Here is a 17407-nt window from a genome sequence, read left to right as displayed (position 1 = left end):
GCTACATATAGTAATGGCTTATTGTAATTCAGAATCCAAATGTATGTACAGCTGAAAATGTAATTTATAACATTACACAGTAAGGGGGTTCACAATTGTATTCAGCATTAACATGGACAACTTTGTAGTAGGAATGCTAACACAGCATTAAACCAACCAGTGTTTACTGAAGGGAAGCTGAGTAAATCCCTCAACAAACTGCTATTCAATTATCAAGGTAATTCCCAAGATTTAAAATGGTTTGCTGTGTGGTTTCCTGATGATTTTGATTGTAAAGAATTGATATAAGTTGGAAACATCCCTGGAGAACAAATGCATTGATGTTTTGATTCAATCCGCATTTAAAGGGATGTTGCAAGGTTACAGTATTTAGACTTTGTGTGAAGAAAGCTCCATGCTTCCCCCGTTTTATCAGCAAATACATACAGTATGCAGGGGTGCAATAGGAAGGCTTAGCAATACTGATAACCCCACTCGGGGTCCTGTTGAAGATACTTTAGCTCTTTGCTCATTTTTCATACTTGAATTCCTTTTCCTCTTGGAGCATTGTTTTCATCTTTATATTCAATATTGATGTGTGAAATACAAGCAATGGACCAAGGAGATCTTAGACATAGGAAAACGGGGTGTGGTGGATCTGTAACAATATTGAAAAAAAATATACTGTATAGACACAGACATTAGTGTGAGATGACACCAGCAGAAGGATAAGTTTCTAATAAGGGTCCTGACTAATGTCACCAATCTGTGTGGGCATGTCAGGAGCGTAAGAGAAGGTATAAAGCAACGACATACTTATTTTCAACCGTCTAACAGTAAGCACAACTTGTCATAAGTAGCAAACTAAGACAGCGTAGATTTAAGAGATATTGATAACATTTGTAAAGTAATTACACATGAACTTGCATTTGGTCTTTTTTTTTTGGCAATTTTTGAATATGCAAATAAAAACAATGCTACATAATTAAAAGTCGTTGCTACTTCCTGGTACAAAATCACTTCCATCTAACCATGTGATCCGCCACACAAGTTGTAGTTGAAGAATCTATGTCTTCCAAACTAAAGTATAAAAAACAATCAATAGATCTTTAACATAAGACACGGGAGGCGGTGATAATGCTGCTAATGATAATATGAGGTAAGAAAATGGGTTATAAACCTTTGGTAAGCTCTCGTTTACTGGCATCGTTGAAACAGAAGGCAATGAAAGTTTCATCTGTCAAAGTGAATCTAGCAGATGGAATTTCTTGTTGTGCAAAGCTTTGCTATGCCGGGAGGTGTTATTGATGGGAGTGCAGCTGGAGTGGTTCATTTCTCATGCTTTCACAAATTTCTCTATTTGTGAAGAAAGCCCCTCTTTTTGTTTGGAAAATAAAATCCATGTGCATTTGGGTTGTCAGGACCATTATTCTAAGGCTCACTTCACAGCAGGTTCAGGCTCCCCTCAACAGGCTAATCATATATTACCCAGAATGGATGTCCTGTTGGTTCATGTTCTGACAATGTTATGTCAGACAGAATGGATGGTTTCTTGGATGGCCATGACGAACTCCATGTTGATCTGGGCTACTGTTTAAACACCCCTTAACAGACGCTCTGATATCTTTAATGAGTTCACTATTTCACACACTGCGGAAATCTAATACCTGCTCTATAGTGATACTTCTTTACACAGAGAGTTATCAATAGCCGACTAGGTGAAGTAGCAGGATCTACAACACTGGGGATATTTAGAAAAAAGACTGCAGTTCTGCAGCGTCAGGCACAGAGGCAGCAGCCCTTGTTTGAACTCATTTAGAAATCATTACAGCTCCCTGTGTGGTTTCATCACTTCATTCAATCATCATATAAGGTGTATTGATTCAGATTGCACCAGTCACCAATCCATTTACAGTGATTTAGTGAGATGGATTTCTAGCTTAAAGAAACATACACTTTCTTAGATCACTGAGACAAGAATTGCTCAATATCTGAGCATTTCTTAAAGGGGAAGTCCAATTTAGTTTTACAGAACTATAATTCAGTGTGTTTTTTTTTGTCATTATAGGAATGCCTGATCTTGGCCATAGGACTTTTTTGTGACATTCCAATGTATTTAAACCTTTTTTCTACAGAACATAGTGCACCTCATTATAACGTGTATATACTGCTTGGCAAACGTGTATTTAGTCCATTGGCTTGCAAATAGTCTCACCATATTAAGGTGTACTTATGTGTTGAAAGGGTTGAGTGGCTGAGGGATGTGACCAGTTGTCTTGTCCCTTTTTGTCCATTGACTGAGTCAAGAAATCAAGGAATGATATTGATGTTGTATGCTAACGCTAGATGTCTTAAATGAGGTTTGTTTGTGATATTTTTATGGCATACAAAACACTTGCATAATGGTACAGTAATACAGTGCTGCAAGTTTATAAAGCTGTAGTTGTGAGGCAGAGAGACACCATGTGCCTTAGTGCTATTTGTATGCATTATTATATATAGAATAAGGGCTCAGCTGTAAACCACTTACTATTTGCTGCCGTTTGACTAGCTGTAGTTCTCTTATTTTCAGGAATAAAGCAAATGCAAATTGACAAATCTTCAAAGTATTGCTTACTCAATACAACACATTGCATATTCTCATCCAGTTTCTATTGCAAGAGAACATGTGACCTGGCAGAATGGTTTCAACAGTCCTCGGTATCCAATCTTAATCCTATTAGAAATTGTTACTGCCTTGTACCTCTTTTATAGGCTTTTTCTTAAATGTAATATATCAAAAGATTTTGATCTTCATTCATGAAAGGGCAGCTGTGACATGCAAATTAAGTAGTGAGCCTAGTGTGCACCACAAATTTAAATGTACTGCCCCATATACTAACAGAGAACATTCATTTATGTGCACGTTATTTGGCTAACTTACATACCATAGCGTGCACACTACATGTATTGTGAGCGATAATTTAATATGGACGATAATGTCCGAGACTTACTCGTGACCACCATGATATAAAAAGTCCCAGCAATCTTTTGGTCAGTGGTTTATTGTGAAAGGTGGAGGTGGCTTACACTGATTGAAAATGAGTGATCAACAGACACAGCACTCCTGCTTACAGATAGCAGGTAATATGGGCAGCCATACAACTCAAGGTCAATGCCCTGGGTCACAGCTAAAGCCAGACATGTTAAAAAAAATGGATTGCACTGAAAAGACAAACTAAAGAGAAGATTGCACAGAACTGGTCTGCAGTAACATGCACAGAGGGAGGATCATCCAGATAGGTGTAACTGACTAGGAAAAGAACACTGAGAACATCTTCTCCCCAGAATAACAAAGTGTGCAGGACGTCATAGACACCATGAGATGTAAAGATGATTCTCAACCAGGTAAGTTACAAACGACACAAACCACTTAATTACTTTTACTATTTTAGTGTATTTTATAATTATGCTACATACAACACAATACAATACAATTGGATTTTATACAGCGCCTTTCACAACATATTTATCACAAAGCGTTGTACAATCAAGAATAAGCCAAATCAAAAAGGAAAGTTTTAACCTACTTTTAGAGATCAGAAGGCAACATTTAAGGTAAAACTTTAATCTGATTTAAGAATTAAAAGTGTAATGAATTATAAAATAAAAACTAAGAAATTATAACATTCATTCATGTTCATTCACACTTAATCTAGCCTGTTATTTACAGGGTATTTTCACTGCTCTATATGAATATGTTAATGCAAGTAAATGCTGCACTTTGTGAGGAAAACAGACTCGTTCCGTGTGTTCGATGTGGAACAGAAACAGGTTTTAGTCATTTAGCTAAATAATTTTTCAAACACAGAATTTCAAGTTGTAAAGACGAAATCTTTCTGTTTCACATTCGTAACTCATTTTCTAGAGTGCTTTGGATCCTACCACAGAACCATGTATGCAAGTAATGCCTCCATGATGCCAGATTTCAGCCCAGAAAAATAGGGTTAACTTTAAATAGTGAGTGTATCAGTGGTTAAAGCCTGGTTTCCAAACAAACTAATTATCGCTCATGTTTAGGCGCACACTACGATTATCGCCCTTTAGTGAATGAAGCTCATCTCATTATTCAGAGCAGGCTGCCTCATTTAAATACATTATCATGCATTATGATACAAATCACATATTCATTCTGATTACCATAGTGTGGCACAATAAAATCAGTGTGCGCCATAATATGCCCACTATTTCGCATGATAATGGGTGTAAAGTTGCAATAGTAAATACGGAAGTCATGAACCTGCACACTAATTGCAATTATGGTGCACCATAATGTTCAATGCCCTTTCATCAATGAGGCCCTTTATGTTTGATATTGAAGGCAGCGGCAAAGCTAATGAAACAGGAAATAGATTTCACAGCGAGGTAGCTGGTTACAGTTGGTGTCCAAAATGCAAATTGCATTATTCTGGGAGATGAATATAATCCAAGCTAATTCCATTTTTAGTCTGGAGTAGTGATCACAATCTGTACCACACTATGAATGTTACTCTTACCATTCATATCAAATCAAAACTCAATAATAAACTTAGGAAGGGGGTTGTGTACAGAAATGGTTGTAAATACTAGTGTTCTTTTGATACACTATCACTTTCTTTATGTTGAACTTATGACCTGTGTAATACTGTACAATACACTGTTTGTAGTAATTCAGTTTCTACAGCAGCTTTCAGCTTTTCAATATAATAGCATGGTTCTGATTATAGGTTAGGTTGTAATACCTGGGGTCGGAATTAATGAGAGTTGTACTGTTCCGAAAATATTATTAGTTTAATAAAATATTTAGTCCTATGCCAAAAGAGATGGCTTCCATTTATGTTGCAGATAGCCAAGCGTTCAATCAACTCAGTTGACTCTTGTTAGTCTCGCTCTGATTTCTCCCCTTGTTATTATGATTTAACATGAGTCATAATGCCTTTCATCATACTTGACTTCTATTCTAGCTAGCCTTGTTAAACCTGAAAACACGGCTTTCTTAATCACAGACTTGTTATTCAAGCATCATATGTCCTTTATACTTGTCCATCAGAGAAGCTCTTTTTTCATTCTAATCTCTTTCTTCCCATCAAGGAAGATTGAATCTCACATGAGGAGAGCCTGTGACAATCTTTTGCAGTGTTTGCGCTGGATAATTACGTTATAAGGGTTATTTGTTAGCAACAACAAAAAGAAGCAGTTTTGATTCTGATTTCCCATACAAGATTGTTGGAAAATAACCAAAAACTATAATCTCATACAGTATATAAAAAGTGAAAGCCCTGAAAAAAACTGATTTCAGATTATCTACGTAATACTCGACCATAGCAAGATATGAACACCTAAAAATGAAATCACGTAGCAAAACAGAAGCCCTACTTATAGTCAATAAAAAAAGCAACCCTTTCCTTTTTTAGATGGCACAGTGGTCTATTTCATGAGCATGCTGTATCATTTCTCCTTTGGGTACTGAGGTCAAATCCAGCTAATTATTTCCTCTATTTTCAAAGAGTTTCATAATTTCCTATATAGACAATGATGAGAGGTGAGGAAGGAGACAAACAACACTTTTCTCCAGAATTTTTTTTCAGTCCTCATTCTATTATTGATCAAACACAACAGGCAGTATTGGAATGTTCTTCCTGTCATATAAGAAACTACATCATTTTGTATGGAAGGCATCTGTTGCCCTAGTGTCCAGGTCTTCTTTAGCACCAGATTCAACTCATATGACTTTACCCACCAATGACATATGAGAAATATTGAGTTCTGGTCTACCCTGTGTTCTGGATAGAGATCCCTCTTAAAATTGCCCTTTGTGACCAAATTGAAATAAAGGAAACAGAAGCATATTTCTGGCAAAATAATAATTTTGAACAAAGGGGTTAAGTGCAAGTCTCTGGTAAATTGCGGATGTGACAAATGTAGGACTGGGCTCTCAATGAGCCAAAACCATGCCCGGCCTGCAGTTAACTGGTCAAACACTGTCGAATGCTATTTCAATGTAATGGCCCTGCGGGAATGTTATTCTCGCATTTGAATGCTGACCCAGATAATGGGAGAAGTGTCGAATGGGTGTGAGATGGATCATACAGTGAAATGGGCTCATTTGGTTAAACTGGAGTGCAAAGAAGATATTCCTGCCTGACGTGTGCACATATCTTGCGGGTATCAAGTGAATGCTGTTATCACCCATACTTGTGATGTGAAGAGATGGTTGGATCGCCCAGTAGTGGTTTTCACAGAACCACTCAGAGCTGAACAAGAAAGGGAACTGGAATCCTGTTGGAATCAGGTTAATTTGTTGGACATGAATTGGAGAATTTAAATGAATTATTGATATACACTACTTATAAATGTATTGAGACATACTCTTCTAGTAGTTTACAGTAATATAGTAGGATCTTGTATTACTGTTTAAATAGTCTCTATAACCAGTAAAAAATATTATTAGCAGAACTGTATGGAGTCTATGTAGAAGGTTCATTACTCAAAACTCTAGCAGGCACCTCCTTAACATTCTGATCCAGTGAAGCAAACAATAGTAAACTATGAAAACAGGTAATCAGACAAAGCATAATGGTACCCGTTTCTGTCAAGTATACAGTAGATCTGCCAAAAAGAATGTAATTCATTTGGTAACCTTGTCTTTGCTTGCTTGAAGAAGAGCAGTACCAGGTGTGGGTAACTGGAGACAATCACACTGGGCAACTGAAGTTAGACTTACTGGCCAGCTTTTTAAAATCCAAGGTTTATATGATCACTGATCTTTTAACTAATGAGAAGTATGTTTTGGTACAAGAATGGTGAACTGTCTATGGCTTCATTATATTAATGAAGACTTGGTAAATGAAGTGAGGGGGAGCAATAGTGTGGAACTGTGTTTAGATCTAGTAAGAATGTAATACATTTGGGAAAATGTTTACAGTAGAGTTTCCTATATATAACAGCTAACCTTGGCAAGAAACTTGCCTGATCAGGATTTATGGAGAAACAAAGAAAGAGGTCATGTTTAGTTTAAGCAACTGAATAGCTAATATGAGGCTGTTAAATGTTTTTGATAGCCTGGATTTCAGGGAAAATAATTGGATCTATAACTGCAGACTTAAAAGTTTGCTATGAACCTGCTGGCAGCCTTTATCCAATATGACTTTGTTAACTATTAAACCACACATATACATGAAATAAAGTCAACCTACTGAGAAGAATGTTTTAACGTTAAGAGGGAAATGTATTTGAATCCAGTTTGGAATAGTTACACAAAGCAGATGTTATATATTAAAAGACATCTCTCTCTCTCTATATATATATATAAATGTATTCCATATACCCTTTTATATTATTCACTTGTTTTCTCTATTATGGAACTCCCTGGTACCGAAGAGAATAACATCAGTTCAAAAGTTCACTTCACATATTTTGGAAATGCAGAGGTGGACTATGGGATTATGGCCGATTAATCTTATAGAAGGCGTTACCGGGTGTTTTTGAGAATAATATTTAAGGACAGGAGCTGTCAAAGCAGATTCATGTTTAAGATTTAATTAAGACTTCTGACGTATGGAGCGGGGAGAAAGTTCATAAAAATCGAGTCCAGATCTCAGTTGATTATCACTCTACTTGCTAACTGTGAGTTGTGTGGTCCATGTTCTGAAGATCTCTGAAAAATCTGGTTGCTGTTTGGTCGTATTTAGAAGTCTCTGCCTTTGAAGTCAACTCTTGTTTTTACGTTGTCCTACAACAACACTTCCAGATCTAGTCTTGTATCTTGTAAAGAGCTTTGTGATGGTGCTCCACTATGATGAAAGGCTATATAAAAATAAGTATTATTATTATTTTTTTTTATTTTTATTATTTTTATAATAATAATAATTTTTTTTTTATTATTATTATTATTATATAATAATATAGTGGAAGGTAAGAATCATTTTGAATTTATAAATATAAGGTAATAATATATTAATGCATTGCTATAAGGTATAAGAATTATGTTTTAGCTTTAGAGAGTGATATATTGGATGCGCTAGGATTTAGTGATGGGCGTTTTTAGCTTTTTGCATGCATGACCTAAGGGTAAAATGCGTTATAACCATAAATGTATTGAAGTGTTAACGCTATTATACCTGTGAAGGCACTGAAATTCCCAGGCTGCCTATTAGCTGGGATCTGAAGTGGTCTGTAAACTACTTGATCCATTCTTAAGCATTGAATAAACCGAAGGAGAACAAATATTACTCTGATTCGGTAAAACTTCAAATTGAATGAGTCTGTGTGATTTTCTTGATTATTTAAAGTTGTCTGGATACATTGCAAGCCCAGTGCGTGAACAATCCACTTACAGGAGTCCAAAACATCTGTGTCCTCCTTAAACATCTCCCCTGAGTTTAAGTGTACTCACTATATATATATATATATATATATATATATATATATATATATATATATATATATATATATATATATTGTGTCTAGCTGTGGAATCTGAAGCAGAAATAATTCTAGCAGGGCTGACTTTTTGCAAAGTTTCTTAGAGCTGAAACAGTAAAAGTTGGATTTTTTTCTTTCTATTCCATTAAAGTAAACCTTCAGACCCCTACTACTGTACTACCTTCACCTTTAATTAATTATTACCGATGAAACAACATGAGTGACAATCCTTCCTAAATAGGCAAAGTTAGCACTGCTGTTTAGGTGTCAACATGCCTTGGCATTACCAGCAATCACTCAAACGTTGGTGACCAAAGCAGAGAAATAACCTTGATTTGTTGGCTTTGCATGAATGAGTGATCTCTATTAACACTTTCCTTTTCTTTCTGCAGAACTGAACCCAGAAGGAGACAAAGTGGATTGAGAAAAGGGTCTCAAGATTTGGGGAAGGAAAAATGAAGATTATCATGGAAAGCTACTCCTTTAGTGAAAGGACAGCAGTTATGTTCAAAGACAGATGGAAATGATTTGATTCTTGCTGGCATTTTTGCTCCCCAGCTGAGTTAATGGAAGCCATATATAATTCTATTTCTGCCACAGTACTCATTGATTCCTACTAACTATCTAATTATAGTGTAATTATAGCAGAAGCTGAGGTGAGAGGTTCCTCATGGTGTTTTTTTAGTAGTCCTTTTTTTTATATATATATGAGGAGCCTGTTGACTTCATAAAGATTCTGTCTAAGTGCCTCTGGCATTCAAGATATGTGTAAGACACCTGGGGTCAGTTCAGCAAAGAACCTCATCTATAAAACACCAGTGGAACCTTTAAATCCATTAGCTTGTACTAGGCAGGTGGTAACACTCTTATTGTAACCTAAAGTAAGATCCATGAACAAACAAAGCCCAGGTTATTTTTATGGTACAGTGTAATGGCATTGGCATGTGTCTAAGAACACAATCAGAGCTCATGTGGATCTCTACAAAGATACAACAGCCTGCAGTGTTTGTTCTGTTGTATGTAGTTTTTTTTTATATTGGAAGTTGAAAAAGACTTGAAGTTATTAAGTTTCTTATAGTATTTCCATCAACAGGCTTCAATTATGGCAATGCTTTCCTTACAGCATATCAATATCAAATAGATAACACAACACCATAATTTAAATCTTAAATCACCTTTTTAGAAGTCATATTTTATATTTAAATCACAGGTGCCGTTCTTTAAAAACTGCTGCCTGAGCGGTAAGAAGTGGTGCAGACATGATGACTACAAAAATGCCTCTCTCTACAGTCCTCTTGTCTCTTGATAACAAAAAATTACAAAACCCCATTAAAGAGAATAATGTGCCCTGGCTGCTCCTTCTAGCTAAGCTACCCTCAGCTCCCTAACCTGGCAGACAATTATAATAAAGTTTATTTATTTATTTATTTATTTATTTTTAAATCTCTTTCTTTTAATTACTGTGACATTGTGTTAGCTGGTTCATGTGAAATAGCACAATGCAATTTGCTGTGATTAGTATTGTTCCTTTTGCAATTTCCATATTCTCAGAGTGAATTAGTTAATGATTTAGTTTCAAAGCAGATGATTTGTCACCCACCCACCCACTTTCTGAGGTTTACTTGTGAAACAGAGGCTTGGTTATTTATCATTTAATGAATAAAAGTAAATTGAAGTAGGCTTATTTGTCCGGTTCTAAATGCTAAAGGAGCATTTACGCTTTGAATAGCATCTGCAACATTATAATCTTATAAATTGTAAATAGCCAAGTCCTGCTATTTTACGACAGAGAAAGGAAGGGTGAAAAATCCTGAAGACATAGACCTGAACTCAAACCTGGGTCATCCAGGATCCAGAACACCCCCACTTTCCTAAAAGAGCCAGGCTCCTTTAGTGGAGCAGTAGGACATGCCTTTATACTAGGTGACAGACAGGGGGTGCCATGACAAGCGCCAAATCTGCCAGCAATGACAGATTCAATTCCTCTCAACAAATCACTGCAATTGTTCTTGTGTCTCACATACTAACACTTGACAAAGGGACTCATATGGTTTGCATTCATAATATACACCATATAAATTATCATTGCCTTGCTCCTATTTTAAACTGGCCTTCACTGTAAAGATGATACTGAGAGCCTCCCACACTCTCATATGGCACAATCACTTACATTTAGTTCTTCCATTTTCTGTAGCTCTGTGTCAGAGAAACCTCTCTCATTTTCTTGCACAAAGACATTGTGAGATTAAACTCCCTTCACATACTCAAACCACACACACGCACACAGTCGGATTAAAAGGCTCTGGGGCCTTTTTGTGCTGATTTTTGATTCGCTGTGATCAAGACTGATGTGCTAGAAAAAGTTACAAAACCTCTTCACAATTCCAGCACATTTCAATGAATAAATTACACATACCTATTCAACAATGTGACCAACATTAATATATTTCTCAGATTCTGATATTATCAGTGCTGAAAGAATGTCCCTAACATTACACTGGAGGATAATGGGGTTGTACGAAGCACAACTGAGAGGACACTGAAGAGAGACCCAAAGTGCAGCAACCAGTGTCATGCTCTTTGTGATCTTATATTGACACACCTACAGGAGAAACGTTGCATACGGAAAAGATGATCATATGCTATGTTTGTCTACATTTTTGTGCGGCATGACGTCAGGTAAACTTTGGAACAGTTTAGGGGCGAATTATTTTTAAAAAACATAACCAACATTATTCTACAGATGCTTGTAATCTTTCCTCTCACACAATGATTCTCTCATGTACAGTATATCACCTAGTTTAAAACCCTAAATAATTGTCTTGTTTTCATTTTGTTTCCCTCCTTTAAAGAAAGCACTAAGTACCACTGTGCATTGTCACGGATATGTTTTTCCTTGCTTAATTTCAGTCCTCTTCATTCGGAAACTGTAATGTGATGGAAGAGGCATACTGAAGAGATGCATTATAAACATCCCTGCAGAGTGGAGTGCATTAGCTGTAAATTCAATCAAGTGCTCTTGCACAGGGCGTCAGTGCAGGGCATTTCCACCTACACACCCGAGCCGAGTCAATGCCACGCAGCTTGAGTTGCTTTTGCATAAAGGTAAGCCGTGCTGAAAGATGTCACGCATAATGAACATGCTGAGTCGCAGGAAATAAAAAAATGTGTTCAATGGCACTCGGAAGTAATTTGTTTTAGCCATGTTTAGTTTTGGAGAAAATATTTGTTTTCAAGACTACTTGGGTAGACCACATTGTGGGTTAAAAAAAATAGTTTAAATAAATAAAATGCAAGCGTGCGCAAGATCACTTTGTTTAAAAAAAATAAATTAGCATAGCTTGTGTGCACACGAAGATCACAACCGGGAGTTTACAGTAACTAACATACGATCTGTGTTCAGCAGGTAGAAAGCAAGTGTGTGTCTGTGTCAAATGGGAAGAGACTTCTCGTTCAACAGTGAAGACGCACAGTAAAGAAAGACTGTTTTAACTATTTATAGCATATTCGCTTATATTTTTCATTTTTCAACAGGAGAAGAATGCTCATGGCAGAGAGCTGTATGAGTCTTGCGAACACAAAACTCTGCTCCAGAAGACCTAGGACAAAAATCCTTGGACTTTTAAAAATGCACAAGACTGTGGTTGAATCCCCCTTTTTTTTTTTAAACTTTCTGAAATTTGTGAACATATTTTTTCAAAGTGATTGCATCAGTGATACATCAAGGGCATATGTCTGAATGCTAAACCCTTGAACCTTTTTCTTTAAAAAAGGCATACAGTTAATATATGCATTTAATACCTCTAACCTCGAATGGAGTTGATACTGACTCCATTGTCTCAAATTCTTGATTCTGAAAGAGCTACGTCTAATGTGGAGTTCAAATTTAATTATACCATAGCATAGCATCAGTTGGCAAGGATTCATGCCAGCAGTTCTGAAAGTCAAAAACCGGTGTGGTTCATTAAAGACACACTGATTGTAAGGAAGTGCCACACGCTGCTGGTATCACCCTATTGTTGGTTCCTGGATCAATCATATCATTGCTGGCACCACGATTCCTTGCAAACAGGACAGGAGAATTAATCACGCAGCGTACTGCAAATGACCTTGCCTATTATGTCTGACTTGCATCCCGCTCTGTTGTAATAATCTACCTCTTATTTGTTTTTTTTTTATTTGACAGCATACCTGCAACTATTGTATGAGGAATCAACCAAGTTCTAGTACTTCATATCTTGTGTTTAGATGTCATCTTGTAAAAAAAAAAAAAAAAAAAACAGCACTTTATGTGTAATAATAGTTCCTGAATATAATCTTCCATTTGTGATTTATATAAATATATCTTAGCAGACAAACTGTGCAAGCTGAAATCTCTTATAACAACTAGACTCCAAACATTGCTAATAGTCACTTAAGCAGGTTCTTGCGATATGAAAATAACAATTTTGTGGCATGTATTTGATAGTCCCAGGGGGATGATTGGGGCAGTGTCATACACTTACCCATCCATTATCATTAACTGCTTACAGGGTCACGATGAGTTGGAGCCTAACCTGGCAGACACAGGACGCAAGGCAGGACCACACCCTGGATGGAACTTCAGTCCATCGCAGGGCACCACACACATGCAAAGGGTCATTTTGAATGACCAATCACCCTGAACAGCATGTCTTTGGACTGTGGGAGGAAACTGGAGTACCTGGAGAAAACCCACCTGAATACAGGGAGAACATGCAAACTCCACACAGACAGACAAACAGACAGACCCCTAGGCTGGAATTGAACCCAGGACCATGGTGTTGTGAGGCAGCAGTGCTAACCACCACACCACCGTGCTGCCCTGTTGTACACTTAAGCAATTCATAAAATATTTTTTAAAAATACCCTTTTCTAGTTGACTGGTATTTGCATTGATGGAAATACAACACAACTGGAGTACTGAAGTCAAATATTAATCATCTGTATCCATTTATATTGCCTTCCTCCTTTCAAGGGAATATAAAATGAAAAGCCTGTCAAACTGAATAACCAGACATTGTTAAGAGGCTCTGGTTCAATCAGTGCTGGAATTTGGAATCAGTCATATTCTGAATATGTGTGTCTAGTCAAGGTTTCAAAATTCCAGATTCCATTTTCTGCTCTTTCTGTTTTAGATTCCATGAAATCAGGATCTATTGTTCCCAGCACAGCTTCCTCACACTCATTTAAGCTTTTGTCACAACAAGTATCTTTTCTTGGCATGTAATATTTTAAACAAATCACCCCAAAATGTTTAAACTAAGGACTCGACTCATTGCATTGTGTTCTGTAAGGCAGTTCCAGGAATCTGCCCAGATGTGCCCCACAACAGCTGCCTTCTCCCATAATGCTCAAAAGAGTCATCGCCTTTGGCAAGTCAGCAGCAAGTTTCCTAATATCTTTCTTGATATTTTCAGAATAATTTAAGTGTCTTTTGGAATTCTATAAACATAGAAATAGTTTGGAAATCTAAATGCCACACAGTGATTTAGTTACAGAACTCAACATTACAGTAGATGCAGAGCAAATCAAAGCAACAAAGGCAATGAAGAAATCTAATATATATTTTCACATGTCTAAGATAGATAGAGAATAGATCGATAGATAGTATAATTTTTAGTTTTGTAGCAAAATCACTGTGTGACATTTAGATTTCAAAACGATTATTAATTAATTAATACACGCATTTGGATATTCTATAAACAGTTAGCAGGTTAGTTGGGTGTCGTAAATGATTTTATCATGTTTTAGTTAGATCACACGTCTCACAGAACAAGCTATGCAGTCTGGAGTCTGGAGCGACAGATGAAAAAAGCACAGTGGCATTTTAAAGTCATAAAATCAATCGTCACAATAACCCAGCTAGTAAGCAAGTTTTATTGACCAGAACAGCGCATACTGAAAGATTTTATTAGAAACACCTGTAGACACGCTACTAACAAAAATCTGCAAATCTGCCGAAAAACCAGACGTGTAAACTGAACAAATGGTTCATTTGCGAGCTTACCATTTTTCTTCTGGAAATGTACTGAGACGTTTAAACTGTGAACTGTAGTTTTCATGTCAAATATACTGTTCTTGATTAGCCCAAATGTCCTTCTGCAATACGCTCATTTGAATATTGAAAATAGGGCGGTGAGATATAGCGATTTATGGGTCTGGTGTTTTCGTCTAATTTATAAATCAAAACATCAATCATACACGATATTCTTTGACCAGAACACTTTATAATGCATGACGGTACTTCAAAGTCCAACACATAAAAATCATAATGAACTATCATCTCTTAAAACACAGCAAACTATATCCATTGGTAGGCATGCTAGCCTACATATTGTTAAAACAAACTGGTAGAGCCCAGGGACATTTATAAAGATATACATTTAGAAGACATTTGAAGTTAAAAATCACACTGGTTCGCAATATTGAGCTGTCCATTTGAAAACTCCGTTTTTAATTGAAACCTGTGCCATATATATATATATATATATATATTATCTATATATATATATATATATATATATAATATATATATGCACTAAATGATTTATATGGAGTGACTATAAAATGTGTATTATAAACTGTTTTCTGTTTGAATAATTTCCCCCCGACAATAAAAGCCAAAAATCAACAGTTTGAACACAAATTTATTATAAATACTTTACAAAAACACATGTACCGTACATCATGCACTATAGACAGCTTTACTCAGTCGAATATCGTTTCACACACTGTGACAGCAGAGACGCTCTTGTTTTTAGTGAGATGTTCGTTAAAGCCAAAGTCTCTCCAGCCGCAGATTTGTGAGTCTGAATTTCCATCTGAAGCCCTGTAAGACAACAACCTCGGGACAGAGTTGATGGGTGGGGTCTGGGCTAATGGTAAGCTCAACACAGCCGAGAACTTTTTCCTGTAGCTCTTTCTGAACTTCTTGGCAGATCTGTATAAGTTCCCCACAAAGCAGTAGCACAGAGGATTGAGCGTAGAATTCGTTAGCCCCAGCCACTGCGCAAAGGGTCTGGCTTGCAGAATCCATTCATGCTGAACATGATCGAGGTCCTCTTCCTCAGCAGAGGCACTGGACATGTTAAAATCGATCCAAATGTCCACCACGTACAGAGGCAACCAGGAGAGCGTAAACAGAATTACCAAAGCCACTACCATCTTCGCTATTTTCTTGCGCACTTTCAGCCGCGACCCGGACGCAGCTAAATTGCACTTATAGTCTTTAAACTTGTCATCGGTGCTCCACAGCTTGCGCCCAGTGAGAAAGCAAATGATGAGGTTGAAAAGAACGGGAAAGCCATACAGGGAGCAGAAGAGCAGAAAGTTATAAGCTTGCCTGAGTTTGACATGGGGCCAGGTTTCCATGCACACCGTTATTACCTGTTGTCCGTCCAGCAGAACAAGGTCCTTGGTTTTGTTCATGAAGATCAGCGGCATGCAAAGCCCCGAGGACAAAACCCAGACCACACAAATCATCCAAAAAATCTTCCTCCAGGTAAAGAAGGACCTGGCGTTCAGGGGGTTATGAACGCTGTAGTACCTGTTCAAGCTGATGACTGCGAGGCTAAGGACACTGGCGGAGACGGACACCGCTTGGACAAACGGGACAGCTCTACACAAAAAGTCGCCAAAGATCCACGCATTGTAGACCTGATGTCCGAGGTTAACGGGCATGCAGATGCACACCACCATCATGTCACACACGGCGAGGTTAATTAGGAGGCTTCTGGTGGCAGAGACTCCCGCTAGCCGGTTCCTTTTCTTGCGCGTAAGGACCCTCAGTGCCATGATATTGCCCACCAGCCCGATAATAAAGGACAGCGAGTACATGATCACCAATATGATGGTGCTGGGCTCATATCCCGAAAAAAGCACATTGTCTGCGAAAGGAATCGAGTGCTGAAAACTAAAGTTGTTAAATGAAGAAAGGTTCTTGGGAAAGTGTCCAAATCGGAGGTAGAATTCGGTAAAATTCATAGCGTCACTTTTTTTCCCCCATAGTGTATTTAAGGCAGCAATCAGAGCTACAAACTTTTTTTTTTAAGCACACTATTCACAACGAATCTATTGAAAAAAGAAAGCTAGCCGGATTAATTTAAATTCTCTATAAAAACACGTTTTTTGAACAAGTACCGATTTAAATAACTGTAAAACGTAATACATTTTTAAAATACAAATCAATAAATGCTTTAGATTCCCGACAGAGTGATTTAAAACAACGGCTCTTTATATGAAGGTTAGCCGGTGCTGCTGTACAACTTCCACGTCTCCCGCTTTTGATGGAAAGCTGCAAAGTGCTGGTGGTCTCTCACAGTTCTGGCTGAAACTGGAGAAACAGACACTGTACACTTCATATGAAATCAAACGTGACTTCGTTTTAAACCGGTAAGTGGCAGAAGAGAGCTATAGCTGGGTTGCCTCTGGGAGAGGCGAGAGTTTGCATTCAAAGTAACTAGACTGTGCAAGAAGCACAATACATAGTAACAGTGAATAGTTGAATGGTCTGTAACCTTCTACCTTACAGAGTAGCCCTTTACTCGAGCTGGAACGAGTCCTCCATCCTGTTTGCGGTACCTTTTCTAGTCAGAATCCTAATTAACTCGTGTTGTGCAAGAAACCGTGCTGCTCGTGAATGATGTCACTTCATTTTAAACTATCAAACTATTGACCGAATAATCTCTAAGCAAAATATTTTTAGAAAACAGAAAATAATAATAATAATAATAATAATAATAATAATAATAATAATAATAATAAATAATAATAATACACAGTACACCCTGCAATTTACAATTAATATCTGGACAAACGTAATGCTATGACATGTTCACTACTTCATATTGTATACCGTACACAACGGGAGAGCAGGTTATTGTCTATGAACTGTGTGCTTCTAACATCCTCCCCCCCATACCCCCCCATACCCCCCCACTGCTTAGAATGAGCTGTCCTCGATCGG

At 37.3% G+C, this 17407-nt stretch overlaps 1 protein-coding gene across 1 annotated transcript; it reads right to left on the bottom strand.

Annotated features, from left to right (window-relative positions):
* Positions 1 to 15056: 15056 nt before the first annotated feature.
* On the bottom strand, positions 15057 to 16939 carry LOC121296024 (galanin receptor 2a-like). The gene has a single exon (XM_041221162.1). The coding sequence runs from the start codon at positions 16423 to 16425 to the stop codon at positions 15151 to 15153; it is 1275 nt and encodes a 424-aa protein (XP_041077096.1). The 5' UTR covers positions 16426 to 16939; the 3' UTR covers positions 15057 to 15150.
* Between the last annotated feature and the right edge of the window lie 468 nt (positions 16940 to 17407).

The sequence above is a fragment of the Polyodon spathula genome, chromosome 21, assembly GCF_017654505.1.
Source record: "Polyodon spathula isolate WHYD16114869_AA chromosome 21, ASM1765450v1, whole genome shotgun sequence".
Taxonomy (NCBI): domain Eukaryota; kingdom Metazoa; phylum Chordata; class Actinopteri; order Acipenseriformes; family Polyodontidae; genus Polyodon; species Polyodon spathula.
Note: the sequence above shows the minus strand (reverse complement) of the source record. Positions and strands in the feature narration are given on the sequence as shown.

Coding starts and splice junctions, on each gene's coding strand:
- LOC121296024 (XM_041221162.1), bottom strand. CDS start 16,425: ATGAATTTTACCGAATTCTACCTCCGATTTGGACACTTTCCCAAGAAC.